This window comes from Populus trichocarpa, chromosome 1 (assembly GCF_000002775.5).
Source record: "Populus trichocarpa isolate Nisqually-1 chromosome 1, P.trichocarpa_v4.1, whole genome shotgun sequence".
NCBI lineage: Eukaryota > Viridiplantae > Streptophyta > Magnoliopsida > Malpighiales > Salicaceae > Populus > Populus trichocarpa.
Window position 1 is genome coordinate 30,115,854 of NC_037285.2, and position 15,107 is coordinate 30,130,960.

General features: G+C 30.2%; 1 protein-coding gene across 3 annotated transcripts; it reads left to right on the forward strand.

Annotated features, from left to right (window-relative positions):
* The first annotated feature begins 501 nt into the window (after positions 1-501).
* On the forward strand, positions 502-6,867 carry LOC7470765 (uncharacterized). Of its 3 annotated transcripts, XM_052451018.1 has the most exons (4): positions 2,897-3,565; positions 4,141-5,492; positions 5,640-6,476; positions 6,573-6,867. In XM_052451018.1, exons 1-4 carry the CDS (start codon positions 3,373-3,375, stop codon positions 6,645-6,647), a joined length of 2,457 nt encoding a protein of 818 aa, XP_052306978.1. In that variant the 5' UTR covers positions 2,897-3,372; the 3' UTR covers positions 6,648-6,867. The 3 variants fall into 3 exon arrangements, with proteins under 3 accessions (XP_052306982.1, XP_052306978.1, XP_002300289.1); XM_052451022.1 differs by lacking the exon at positions 2,897-3,565 and adding an exon at positions 502-769 and having other exon boundaries at positions 4,141-6,476; XM_002300253.4 differs by having other exon boundaries at positions 2,900-3,565; positions 4,141-6,476.
* Positions 6,868-15,107: the final 8,240 nt, after the last annotated feature.

Sequence of the window (15,107 nt, forward strand, 5' to 3'; positions counted from 1 at the left end):
ATGTGGTCCTAAAGCTTCCCTTATTTCTTTTAATTTTAGTTCTATAATATTTTCATTTCCTTTAATTTCTCACTCTCTAATTAAAGTGTATCCCCTCCAATTTAAATGTAGTCATCATATTTTCCACACGTAATTAATTTAATTAATTAAATTCAATAATCCATCATTCTAAAGAAATAATTTAAATCGGGGTTAATATAACCAAACAAGATAAAAGACACACATCCCTTACATACTAACATTATACTATACCCCAGCATGGTTTCTATCGAGTGGTCACCCCTGGAGTCCCTGCAACACCAGTACAAAGAGATGGCCCCTCAACTTTAACAATCTGGTTTTATAGTGCCGGGTTGTTGGCTTATTACCAATTATAAGATTTATCTCTGACGAATCAATGGTCAGGATTCGAGCCTGTAAGGGATTCCAAACACCATCTCCACGTCCTATAAATAGGAATGGATATTCCAGCTAAGGAGGACGAGGTCCCGAAGAGAAGAAGAGAAAAACAAGCCCCTTACACGGTTACACCATCCAAAACACAGCTTACCCCTTCCCTGTTCCAACCGAAAACCAAGCCAATATCATGCTTGCACCGGCACCTGACAAACCCTAGATCATTTGCCATCATCCTAGTCACCCACGATAGCTTCAGGCAGGATCTTCAACCATGAGTAGCCCTTTCCAACAGGTTCAACCGTGAGCCTCCCAGTGTATCTTCTTCATTTCTAGACTAGCAGCGACATCAACTCCAACAACCCAAGGCCGGGTAATGTTCCCTCCCTACTTCACTGTCTCGTACGTAATCCATGCCACTTCTTTTTGTTGAAAAATCCCACCGCACCTTGGCTTGATAAAAGGGTAAATATTGCATGAGTGTATTTTCCTTTTGTTTTACTTCAATATGTATGAATGGTGAATGGGCACGGGCTAAGATGGGCAATGGGTTGGTCTTTTGGTTTGATGGGCTATAATATGTTGGATCGGATGCTAAGTTTTTTATTACGATGGGCCATGTTGCTGGCCAAATTGGTCTTGGGCCCCGACCATACAACTAGGTTGGGCCTCTCCAGAAAAAAAGGAAACTTTGGGTCAGGAAGCCTTAACCGCGGGACTGGGCAAATTCCATTTTTAATAAGACTTGAATGGTTTTTATTTTAAAGCAATATTTTGTTTTTAAAGCGAATCACAGTCTTAAAAGTATTTTCTTTAAGCCTTTGATTTTTTAGTTAAGCAAACACGTTTTATTGATTTTTTAATAATTTTTAATTTTTTTTTGTATTTTTTCCAAACGAACCTCAAATAATTTCAAGAAATTATGACAAAATCCAAGAATCATTTTAAAATTATTTGTTGGTTTCTCGCTTGTTTTCCAACTATTTCATTTAATATCTGAACTTTTAAACTTACAGTGTAAGATACTTACCTAGTATTAAAAATACTTGTTTTTTTTTAATTTCAAAAAAATACAAAAAAATCATCTTTATCATGCTTTTAAAAATACAAAAATCAATCAATGAGAATAACAAGTTAATAATTATCCATTATGATTTGACTAAAATTTAAAAAATACTACAAAAATTAATTTGTTTAATTAATATTTGGGGTGTGAATTTAACAACGTAATGCATATTCTCGGTATTAAATTAAATAAATTTTAAAAAATAAAATATTTGAAATTAATTGTAGACTTTAATATTTAAGGGAATAAAGTTACATTGTAAGGTATATTCCCAAGTATTAAAGATACAAGATAAAAATAGATACAACATTAAAATCCATGTCTTAGAATGGTTAGATTTTAGTTTGATAAGGCAGAGATCTCCTTACCGAGGGGGATCTATCTTGAATAATAGATAAACCAATTAATAGAAACATGATATAAAAACGATCAATTAATAATATAGTTTATAACAGGTAGGGTGCACTATGAGTAATACATCTTTTCTATACACAACTAGTTCTTTTACCTAAAATCTTGTAGACCAATGATTTTTTGGTAACTATAATACTAGATTATGACTCCTCAATCATTCAAATCATAGTTTTATAGTTATTCTCAACATGCTCAAAACCCTCTCAATCCAATAGGCAAATCTATTATTCGACGTCATGCACATAATGAAAAATGGTATTATATTTTTCAATTTGGTCCTCTTTTTATTTTTTGTTTTTTTCTTGATCTTTTTGTAAAAGTTATTATTCTTTTCAATTTTACCCTTCAATCAAAACATTGTTTTTATTTTTATAATAATTTTGATCCTCGTTCTTTTGATTTTTTTTTCTTTTTACTAAATTTATTTTTCTTTTTAATTTCACCCATCAATTAAATATAAAATTTATTTTGTTTTTAAATTTTAATTTTCACTCTTTTAATTGCTATTTTTTTAATTCTTTTGTATAATTGAAATTCTTTTTTTCAATTATATCCTTTAATATTTGATTGATTGAGAATTGAACTTCATAATTTGTCCAAATTGGATGCTTTGAGTCTTATGATACAAGTCACAAGTTTGAAAAGTTAACACGACTTTATAATCCTCTTTATTTTTTTATATGACTATTCCAATTTCATGATCTAAGTCGCAAGTTTAGCAATATATCTCGGGTTGGCGTGACTCTAATCACCATGGTTACAAGTTTGTCATGTTAATTTATGGTGATCAAAACTAATTTTTTTATGCCTTTTTTACACCATTTTGATATTTGAACATGTTTTTTTCTAAAAAAGATTATCTAACCCCGTGGTGAAATGTAGGTGTCGAGGCCAGTAATATCTAAAATCCAATGAACATTTATTTAATATTGATATAGGAGTCACAAACTTGAAAATACTTTGTTATTTAAAATCAAATTGAGTTTCTCAAAGTATTTAATCTTCTTTTATATCTTCCAATATAAACTTTATTTTGAAATTTAAAACTAAAATCGGAATCGGAGAGACCGGAAAATAAAAAAATAAATCTAATTTCAGAAGTGAAACCCGTATTTACCTTATTGAAAATGGACTTTCCACGATCCATATTCCATGCTTCCATACAGTAATTAAATCAAGCAAAGTAGATCGTCGTTTCTTAACGGCTACAAATCCAAGCTATAAAAATCACAATCCCGCTAAAGTCTAACGGCTCTGCCTTTTTGCCCTCACTATTCAAATCCCATTCTCCAACGGTCAACAACCCCCAACAATATTTAAATCCCCCAAGTTATTTCCAAAACTAGCCGTTGCCATCATTCTCCCTTCCCTCTCAACAAACTCTCTCTCTCTCTCTCTCAAATCAGATCCATAACATTAAACAGATTACTTTTTGACACTCAATTCAAGAAATCAGTCAAGATTTACCCGTAATCAGTACTTTGGCTAAAGAATCCATGGCTGCAAGCAAGAAGTTGGATTCTCGCTCTCCAATACCAAGCAGACCAACCAATCCTACTTCAAGAAACTCAGAGAGTAGTAATCCAATGAGAAGGAGTTTTAGTGGAAGCCCATTTGTCAAACCCTCTATTATTTCCAATCAAAGAGGAGGCAGCTTTAACCCCAACACTCCTGTTAATACTCCTTCAGGTTTGATTTCTTTTCTTTTCTTTTTTTTTCTTTTTGGCGGTTAATAAACGATTACTATATTTTTATTGGGTTTTGTTTCATCTTTTCTATAATTGAGTTGGGCTCTGTTTTTATTCTAATTTTTATTTGAAAATAGCTTGTCGGGTTTGATGTTTGTTTATGGTTTGATTGGTTTACAAGAAAATGTGGGGAAGTAAGGGAAAGGATAGAAAATCGTTGCATTAGGTGCTTGCTTGTATGAGGTTTTGATATAATGATGGCTTAATGGCTTGTTAATTCCTGGTCTAGCAATTAAGTATTTCATTTATGAACGTTTTTATTTTGCTGCTGGAAACTAGTTCGTACGTCAATTTTGCAATCTAACATGTTGGGTGTTTTAGAGTGAACTCTGTAGCTTCATGTTAATGTTACGCTGAAGTAAGTTTACTTGAAACCAATAATTACTGTTAAAATTATAAAGTACAAAATGTTACAATCCAGTTCCCTTTTTGTCTTCAGCAGCCTTGGAATTGCTTTATTGGTTCTGTTAAAATCCCTTTTTGTCTTTAACAGCCTTGGAATTTCTTTTTTTGCAGATTATCCTCGAAGAAACTCCATTAGCAGAGAAAATATAGTAGTTGCTTTCCCTGATCACGAGGACAAAGAAAATGGTAAAGACCAGAATTGGAAATCAGTGCGAATACGTTCACCAGCAAAGGGTGCAAAGAATTTCATGTCTCCAACAATTTCTGCAGCTTCAAAAATTAATGCATCTCCAAGAAAGAAAATCTTGGCAGACTGGAATGAGCAAATTCGCACTTCAATCTCGTTTTCTGATACTAAAAGCCCTTTGATGGAAGACTTGTACTCAAAGCCGAACAAGGGTTTGAATCAGAAGAAGGAGGTCTCGTTTGATTCAACAGTCACTTACTTGGGAGACAATGAGGATTCCAAAAGTGAGGAACATGTTGATTTAATGGTAGATTCGAGTTCTAAAGATGATTTGGACTTGTCATCAGAGAACCTAACTATGGAGAAGGATTGTGTTAATCTTGATCCAAGTTTTGAGATTAGTCCAAGGGTTTCTTCTTCATTTCCAAACCCTGCTTTGGCACCTCTTGATGCAGATCCATCAGTGCCTACTTATGATCCTAAGACTAATTACCTCTCACCAAGGCCTCAGTTTCTTCATTATAGGCCCAACCCTAGAATTGAGCTTTATCTAAACAAGGAAAGAGATGGCCAACCACTTGAGGAGATCTTTGCATCTGAGTGCTCTTCGGAAACTGAAGTTAGTGAAGCAGAAGACAGTCACTCTGATGATTCACGGAAAGAATCGGATGCTTCTTTGGCTGATGAGGTGAAAGAATCGGATGCTTCTTCAAGTGATGAGGTGAAAGAAGAAGAGGAGCTGGAAGAGTTGCTGCCAGCATCCGAGCCCATTTCCATTGGTACTTATGTGGAGGAGGAGGAGCTGCTTGTATCTGAACCCAATTCCATTAGTACTTCTGTGGAGAAGGCTGAAGAGAAAAGGGTGCCTAAATCACGTTTCTATACAAGAAGAAAGTTCATCGCTTTGCTTTCGGTCCTGACTGTTGGATTTTTATATGTTTCAGTTTCTAAATCCCAAGTCATGGATCCTTCTGTGCTCAATAACTTTACCTTTTTCGAGCCATATGTCCCACCTGAATTCTCAGAGTATAACAGGCAAACTTTTGATGTTCTAGCTCAAAAGGTCCAGCTTTGGCTACATCAGTCTCTGTGTTACACGCATAATCTGATAAACTGCTTCAGAGGCGTGCACATTTTGGGTCCTTTTCAGTATGCTAATTTGACCGTTTTGCTCGAGGATGACATAGTTGATAGTCAATTTGTATTTGACCAGAGCATTTTAAGATCGAAAGTTAAGTATGAAGAGAAAGTTTTGGAGTCCATAAAGGGGGCAGAGGTCAACTTTAATCTAGCGGATGAAGAAGATCAACCAAGGGCAGTTGACGAGAACATTGAAGTCGTAGGAGATAAAAATGAATGGGATTTTAATAGTGCTCCGGATTCTGAAGAGTTTGGTGTTCCCGAGTCCATAAAGGGGGCAGAGGTCAGCGTTAATCTATCGGATGAAGAAGATCAACCAAGTGCAGTTGACGAGACTATTGAAGTCGTAGGAGTTAAAAATGATTGGGATTTTAATAGTGCTCCGGATTCTGAAGAGTTTAGTGTTCCCGAGTCTGAAGTAGCAAATCTGCGCCCCGGATCTGGGGTGACTGAAACTGGTAAGTCAGCACAAGAAGTCATCCAAGAAAGTGCTGAAACTGCTGCCAACGTTGTGGAGCTTCAAAGTAACATGGTCCTTGAAGACCAGTCTGTTCTGATCCCACAAGCTGCAGAAATTCAACCAGAAATCTTGAATTCCATGCCATCTCAAGGTATAAATGATATTAGTTCTGCAGGTATTGAGTCCCCTGCATCAGAGGTCAATTTTGAAATACTTGCAGGTGCTGCAACAGAAAATCTACGGAGTTCAGATTTAGTGAACACACGCTCAGCACAGATAATGGTGGGAATTTCCTTGATTGTTTTCAGTCTACTTGGAACAGCCTTCGTTTATATGAAAAGTCAAACTCCCACAACTCGAAATGCTGCATCTGCAGTGGATCAAATGCCAGCCACTAAGAAACTGGATGATAGCCCAATGCCAGTTGCAGCAGAACATACAGACATTGTTGGAGAGTCATGCCCATCGGAAATGAGCAGTTTCAGCTTGTCCTGCAGCAAGAAAGGACAGGGGGGTACAAGTGAAGCTCATAGCTGTGAGAGGAAGCCTAGGAAGAACATTTACAGGAGAGAATTCATGGCTTCGCCGGATTACTCTGTTGGCTCCATGGGTTCGCCTTCTTACGGCAGTTTCACCACGTATGAAAAGATTAGCAAGCATGTAAGATCCAATTGTCCATTTATGCTTGTGTGTATACATTACAGCTATAACTTGAATTTTTATCTTATGTGTGTCTTTTCTATTTTGGTTTTGAAGGGAAATGAAGATGAAGAGGTGATCACTCCAGTTAGGCGCTCTAGCAGAATTAGAAACCAAGTCACTTCTCCGTGACCCACAAATCAAAAGCAATTTCTGATTGATGTCCTCTCTAGTGATTGAATCGCTATTTAATTGCCGAGTTAGATTGTTTCATTGTTTGTGATTAAGCAGTGATTCTGTAGTTTTCCATTGTTAATACAGGTTTTCTTTTTCTTTTTGTTTTGCTTAGCAATTTTTTAACCAAATATGGCAAATGAGCTGATGTTGTTGCATCTGGAGTTTTGCAACTTGATTTTTTAGTTTCAGGTGAGGAAACTAGTCTTCGGGCTCGGGACCAGATCAGATAGTTTGCTTCTTCTCTCTGTTCTTAAAATAGCTCAATGACAGAATCTAGGCAAAAAATATAGATGTAGCTCGGAACAATAACCTCTTATAACAATGTGGTATGGTTCTTCTTGTTAAAAAAATAATAATAAATAAATAAACTTTGCTAGAATGTTAAATTCACGACTTAGATAATAATTTTATAAAAAAATAAAAAAAAACAAAAGTAAATTTCTAATTAATTTAATATTAAATATTGAAATAAAAAAAAATTCTTATTTTTATGAAGTTAAATATTATTTCTCATAACATGATTCTTCTAATACAGAAAAAAAAACCAAGCCGACTTATTAAACCCGCAATAGATCTAATGTATTAAAGGTTAAAATTAAAAAGAAAAAACAATAAATCAAATTGATATATAAAATCAATCAAAAAGAAATATTTTTTGAGAGAGTACAATTTCCAATAAATCAGATTGATATTTTGTGAGACTAAAATAACTTTATAAAAAAATAAAAAAAACAAAAGTAAATTTCTAATTAATTTAATATTAAATGTTGAAATAAAAAAAAAATTCTTATTTTTATGAAGTTAAATATTATTTCTCATAACATGATTCTTCTAATACAGGAAAAAAAATCAAGCCAACCTATTAAACCCGCAATTCGGGTTTCGGGTTTTGAGATTGAGATAAACTCATAACTACTTCTAATAGATCTAATGTATTAAAGGTTAAAATTGAAAAGAAAAAACAATAAATCAGATTAATATATAAAATCAATCAAAAAGAAATATTTTTTGAGAGAGTACAATTTCCTCAACAGAGAAATATATATATATATATATTAAAGTGTTAAATTGAGAAAAAAACCAAAAAATTACTTGACACGTGCTATACAACATGTTGTATATTTTTTCAATAAAAAAAATAGGATATACAAGTTTTATAAACACATTTTTTAACATAAAAGTAAATCAAAGTATCTGAACAAAATAAACCATGAACCATCTACTTGAATAAATGAGAAAAAAAACCATTAACATTAAACAAAATTAGAAACAATTAAGAGATAAATATAGATTAAAATATTTGATCTTGCAATATTGAACATTTATTCGATTATGTTTACTGAATTTATTTATCAAAATCAATTTTTTATTCAATCAAATGATAATATAAACAAACAAACACCTGAAATTGATTGAATAAGACAAGAGAAAAAAAACATTTATACAAATTTGCACATATTATAAATATTTTTTTTTTATTTTTTTTAAAAAATTAATCTAAAAAAAAGATAAAAAAAAATATTTATAGATGAACCATAATAATATTTTCAAAAAATAAAAACATAAAAAATAACTAAGAGAAAACCTCTATTAAAAAGAGGTTAAATAAGCGAAAAATAAAATAAAATCATGGAGAATGAAAATTAATCGAAGCATAAATTAAAAAATATTTTAAAAAGAAAAGACACGTTAAAAAAACATCAATAAACAAACAAAAAACAAAAAGACAGACAACTTGGGTTATAACCCCAATCTTTTTAAAAAAATAATGTTGAATGATAAAATTACAAAATAAAATGAGAAAAAAAAAGTCGACCCGAATTAACTTTTCAAACATGTGACTTGGAACATTATACCGGAAGCACCATGAATAAAAAACTTGAAAGGCCTAATCTTTAACAAATCAAACGCTGAAGAATTATATAGGAAAAAAAATTACACGAAAAGATCTAAAATAAAAAATTGCAATTAAAATAATGAGGCTAAAAATAAAATAAAAATTAGAGGGCAACCAATTTTTTTTTTATTGTAGGGTTAAATTGAAAACAAAATGACTTTAACAAAAGGGAAAAATAAAAGAATAATGATCAAATTAGAAAAAAAATAATACACCATAAATTTTGATTGAATGATGAAATTAAAAACCAAAAAATATAAAATAAAAGGGTCAATAAAAAAAATGAAAAACAAAACGAACAAGGGTTGAATTAGAAGACATAACATATGAGAAATTATAATTAAAGGAGTAAATTGAAAACAAACAAAAATTTAATAAAAAAGCCTAGAAAAAAAATAAAAAAATCAAGAGAATAAAGACTAGAATTTAAATACCAAAACCAAAGAGGACCAAGGTGCACATTTTAGGATGAGAAGAGAGAGAAAAAAAAAGAAAAGGAAAAAAAAACAGACACTGATGATGGTGCGACCATTCATTGCCTACACGTACCGTACACACTATATTTTATATTATTAAAAAATAAAAATACCCCTAATTGCACGTGGCAATAACTTTTTAAAAAATATTTTATATTATTAAAATATAAAAATATCCTTGATTGCTTTTTAAAATAACAAAAAAAAACCGATGTAAAAACCTTGCAAGACAATATCATTTTTTTATTTTAGGGATATTTTTGTTATTTAATTGTGCAACAAAACAACAAAATCACTACAAACCCCTTTAACATAAAGGTGTTTTTTTTTTCTTTCTATAAGATTACTTATCTAATTACATTGTTCTAATGATGTGTTTGGTGGTGTGGTAGTAATTGTTTTTCAAATTGATATTTCTCACAAAAAAACATCAAAATAATTATTTTTAAATTTTTAAAAATTATTTTTAACATTAGCACATCAAAATAATTTTAAAAAAAAAAATCAAGTAAAAAAAATATGTGAAACACTGCTTAGGTCACATTCCCAAATAGCGCCTAAGAAAAACATAGTTGTCCCCATGCAAAGATCATAATACCTTGCCTCTTGTTTTGTGTAAATAAGGAGCAAGGTGGGGTTTTCATTTTGGATTGCTACAATGAAAACCCCATATCTTTTAGTGTTTTCTATTGGCCTTGATATACGCGTTTTGCTACGGCCAAACTATTTTTTTATTAAAAAAAATGATGTTTAGGTATTGAAATGAGGTTAAAAATACATAAAAACAGTTATGATAAATGTGTAACAACACTAATTAAGGCTAAAACAACATTGTTTATTTTTGGACAATATGCGCTACCCATAATAAAAGAGGAGACATCGATGAATCAAATTATACGGTGGAAGCCTATTTTTGACCACCCGAGCCCTAAAATGCCAGCATTTTCTTTAAATTTAAAAATATTATTGAAATATTAAATTACGTTATCATCCTCAATCAAACATACAATTAATAACAACAAAAATCTAGGCTAAATAACCCTTAACACCCCTAACACCAATTACTTACATTTCTTGGATTAAAGGGCTCATGTTTAATTTGATTATTTATTAAAAAAATAAAAATACTAAAATACCATTATCTTTGCTGTGATAATTCTTTTATTCTCTATGGTATTTTTGTTATTTTACTATTATTAAAAATATTAAATAAACAAAATTACCCATAACCAAACCTATAATAACTAGCAAGCTATGTGAAAATATAAAAAACACCCATGGCTCTAGGGTAGGTCGTTTTTTTAAGGTCATCGACGTCACTTGACCATTGTAATGAACAGTTGATTGTCTTTATAGCTATAGGGAAACCCCTTTCTTTTTAGTTGTTTTTTTTTTATCAGTTTCATTATTATTATCACTATTAGTATCATCATTATCATCATCATTATTATTACCACCACCACAACTATTATTATTATTAGCATTGCCATTATTATTATCATCATTATCACTACTACTACAACTATTATTATTATTATAACCACCACCACCATGGCCATAACTATTATTATTATTATTATTATTAGCAGCAGCAACAACAACAACATTGTTAGTAATATTATTAGTAACATTACTATAATTATTGTTACTATTACTATTGTTACTATTACGGTTGTTGTTGAAATAACAAAAAAAATATAAACTTGATTTGAAGATTATTATTAGTAGTAGTACTACTACTATAACTAGTACTATTATTATTAATATATATTACTATTATTATCATTATCGCTATTATTATTATTGTCATTATCATTCTTATTCTTGTTCTTATTGCTGCTGCTGATGTTGTGTTGTTGTTATTGTTATAACCACCACCATTACCATCATTACTACTATTACCGTGTTTGTTTCTTGGCAAAATGAAATTTTACTATCCAACTACATCGACATTTTTTTTTTGTCTTGGTATTGACACGCACTATCTGGATCCTATATGTGAATAGCTACGACATATATTCTACATCTAATTACCTATTATATTTTATTAATATACTACATCTGATACATTTAAATTTATATAAAACATTTAATTTAAATAATATGTTTTATATATTGGATTTTTATTCCATTTTATTTGAATAGAATTCAAATTTATATTCATTTAGAATTTTTTAAAATATAATTTAGAATTTTTTAGAATTTATTGTTCTAAATTATAATTTAGAATGATGTACCATTATTATTATTATTATTGAAATAACAAAAAACATAAATTTGATTTGAAGGATAAAATTAAAGACCATAATTTTTTTGACAAAAAGACAAAAACAATAAAAGAAAAGGATCCACATCAAAATTAGTACTGTTCCTATTGAAAAAACAAAAACACAAAACTTGATATGAGGGATAAAATTAAAAATCATAAAAACTTTAATAAAAGAGCAATGAAAAAAAATTGAAAGTACAAGGACCTAATTGAAAATATTACATATACAAATTTGAATTAAAGGATTAGATTGAGAACAAATAAAACTTTAACACAAGAGAAAATGAGAAAGATAAAAAATCAAAACTCAAATGATTGAATCTGGAACACCAACATCAATAAAGACTAGAGTTGATTTTTTGGGGTAGGAGAGAGAAATGAATAGGGGAAAGAAAGGGTCATCGACGACAAACCAACCATCATTAGCAAACACAAGCCACCAATAAATGAAAACGACACGAAGGATAGCCAAATGAGACGGCGGAAGCTCATTTTCTATCACTGGAAGACGCCACACGCACTGCCCAAAGTGCATTGCGCCTCCCACGCGCCAACAACCTTTTGCATTTAAAAATTATAAATTAAATAGTAAATCATGTTACCACCCTCAATCAAACCAGTAATTACAAAAAAAAAACCGAGAGAAAAAGACGTCAATACCCTTGTTTCAACGACTTAATTTTTTTGCCCCTAAGATCATATATGTAATTTTACAGTATCCTAAAAAAGAAAAGGACAACAACACCACTGCCTTATAATGTTAATTTTTTTTTATCCCACGGGCATTTGGGTTCCTTTACTTTTCATAAATATATTGCATATATAAAAATATCCCCAAACAAATCCATAATACCTATGAACCGTATGCAGAGACAAAAAATGCCCCTAGTTTAAAGACAAACAATTTTTTATGTTAAAGACAAAAAAAGTCACCACACTATAATGGTAAATAAGAAAACATGAGGGAGGCTACAATGAATCCTCCTTCTGTTTTAGTTGTTTTCTTACTAGACGCATATTTATACATAGAAAATTATAAGTTTAAATTGAAAAACTTATATATGCATATAATCAAATATATTAAGAACCATGTGTGTTAAAAAATAAAAAAAAATCATTAACAATAAATGAATAGAAAAAATAGAAAATTGATAGACATGTATAGATCAAAATATTTGACATTGCTGCACATGCCTTACATTCGGTCTCTTTGAATATTTTGTTTACCAAAATCAAAATTTCATTCAATCAAATGATAATGGAAACAAAAATACATGAAATTGATTGAAAAAAATAAAAGAAAAAAAATATTATGTAAGGTTACACACATTAGAAATGCTATCTACAAATAAATATCTTTTTATTTATATAAAACATTAAAATAATATAATGAATTAAAATAATTTCTTTAACAAATAAACACATAGAAAATAATTATAATTTAAAAGAGGCTATATAAACAAAATAAAAGGGAGAATGGATATTAATTTAAATACAAATAAAAATAATAATTTTGAAAAAACACAAATAAAAAGCATCAATTTAAAAATAAATTAAAAAACAATTTAGAAAAAGAGGAAAAGACCAGGCTCTATTAAGCCTTACAAGCCAGGTTAACCTATTTGGCCCGTTTTGTTTAGGCACGCAAGCCCTTGATATTGATTTTACTGCATATGGGGTGAATGATGATTATTCTTTGAAAAAACATATATCAGATGATGCGTCACCTACTGTCAATTCTTTTTGAAAAAAAATAAATAATCTTATGCATTACTTATTGCGTCAGACAACGTGTTGTCTTTTTTTACCCGAGTTCAGCCATTGTGGAAGCCGAAAAAACAGGGCTCAAGGTTTTTTTACCTTAAAACCCATTTTTTACCCAAAACACCTAGAAAACACCTTATGAACCTTGATAAACCTATCAATGGTCTAAAAAATCCAAAAAAACATACCAAAACCCAAAATCTACCTAAAACCAAAATCTTTTTCAAGCTTAGATTTATTTTTTTAGGCACTTTCAAGATAAAAAAAAAAGCACCTAAGCTGAACTCCCCTTATAAAATAGAACCATTTGACATAAATATCGACCGTTTTAGTAGCCGAAATAAGGGCTAATGATATTTTTTTCTCTTTACCATCAGAATCCAGTGGCTTCTCTCTCTCCTCTCTCAATACACAGACTAAAAATAACAAAAATAAACTTTCATATCAAAATTGCCCTTCAACTTGGCCCAAAAATGATGCAACTGCGCAAAAAAAAGTTTGAGGACGAAATTGAAATCAAAGTAAAAAATTTTGAATAATAGATTCACAATAAAATGTGAGAGTGAACAATGGTGTGTACACTGTGAAAAGGCCACCTCTTTTAGATTTTTATTAGATACTTGACCCATGCTTCGCCGCGGGCCAAATATTGTTTTTCAACAAAAAAATTATACATATAGGCTTTTTTGAAATATTTTTATAGTTTATATATACATGTGATCAAATAAATAAAAAACTACGTATGTTAATAAATGAAAAAAAGGCCATAAACGATAAATAAAAATAAAACTGAAAAAATCAAGTGACAGATATAGATTAAGATATTTAATCTCGTAAGACGGGATATTTACCCAGTTATGTTTGCTAAATTTGTTTATTAAAATATTTTTTTATTCAATCAAATAATAATAAAAATAGACACTAACATTAAATTGATTTAATAAAATAATATGAAAATAATAGTATGTAAGGCTGCACATATTAGATTTATTATCTTAAAATAAATATTTTGTATTGAAAAATAAAGTTCATCTTTACAAAAGATTAAAAAAAACTATAGATAAATGAGAAAAAACTCATAAAAAATTAAATGCATACAAAATAACCAAAAAATAATTGTTCTCTAAATAAAATAAAATAGGATTATTAATCTAAATATAAACAAAAAAATATTTAAAAAAAAACATGTAAAAGGCATTAATTTAAAAAAAAAAGAAAAAAATAATTTAGAAAAAAAGAAAAGAAAAGGCAACGCAACTAAGCCTCGTAAGCCATGCCAACTCGCCTGACCCATTCCATCAGGGCTCGCCCGACTAAGACCTCTTTTTTTTTGTTTTTGCATATTGTCCACCCTGATTTTTTTGGAAAAAATGTAAGATGACGAGTCATTTGTATTGCCAAGTTTTCGACAACTAGCCGAAAAAACAGTGCTGATGGTTTGTTCAGCCCAAAAATTGAATTTCCTGCCTATTTCTTTCACCCAAAATACCTAGAAAATATCATAGGCAACTCGATAAACCCGTTCATGTCCCAAAAAAACAATTCTAAAACCTGAAACCAAAAATCTTACTAAGATCAAATATATATATTTTTTTAAAAAACCCCTAATACGAGCTCCCCTCATCAAAATGAACAATTCGACATGGATTTCAACTTTTTGGTGTCCTAAATCGATGCCAACAAAATTTTTTATCTTTGTAACACCGAATTCTAACGACTTTCTCTCACATTTCTCACACCTTGGCTAAAAAATAAAAAAAATAAAGTTTGAGATCAAAATTGATTTTTCCTTCTAATTTTGGAAACTAAAGGGACCAATTATATATAATTTATAAAGTATAGGGACAACGTTAAATATTTTGCCCAAAGTTTTTAAAGCCATTCATTCCCTGTGTAATTTATACTTTGGTCACCTTTCTTTTAATCTTATCCTCCCCTGACAAATTGGCTTATAATCTAGTCCAATAAGGGTCAAATTAAAAAAAAAAGACCAAAAAAAGCACCGAAAA

What these genes read in the sequence shown, in the direction of transcription:
- LOC7470765 (XM_002300253.4), top strand. Translation starts at nt 3,373, where the DNA reads ATGGCTGCAAGCAAGAAGTTGGATTCTCGCTCTCCAATACCAAGCAGA. An exon ending in TCCTGTTAATACTCCTTCAG is followed by an intron (nt 3,566 to 4,140) that starts GTTTGATTTCTT and finishes CTTTTTTTGCAG; the next exon opens with ATTATCCTCGAAGAAACTCC. An exon ending in ATGAAAAGATTAGCAAGCAT is followed by an intron (nt 6,477 to 6,572) that starts GTAAGATCCAAT and finishes TTGGTTTTGAAG; the next exon opens with GGAAATGAAGATGAAGAGGT.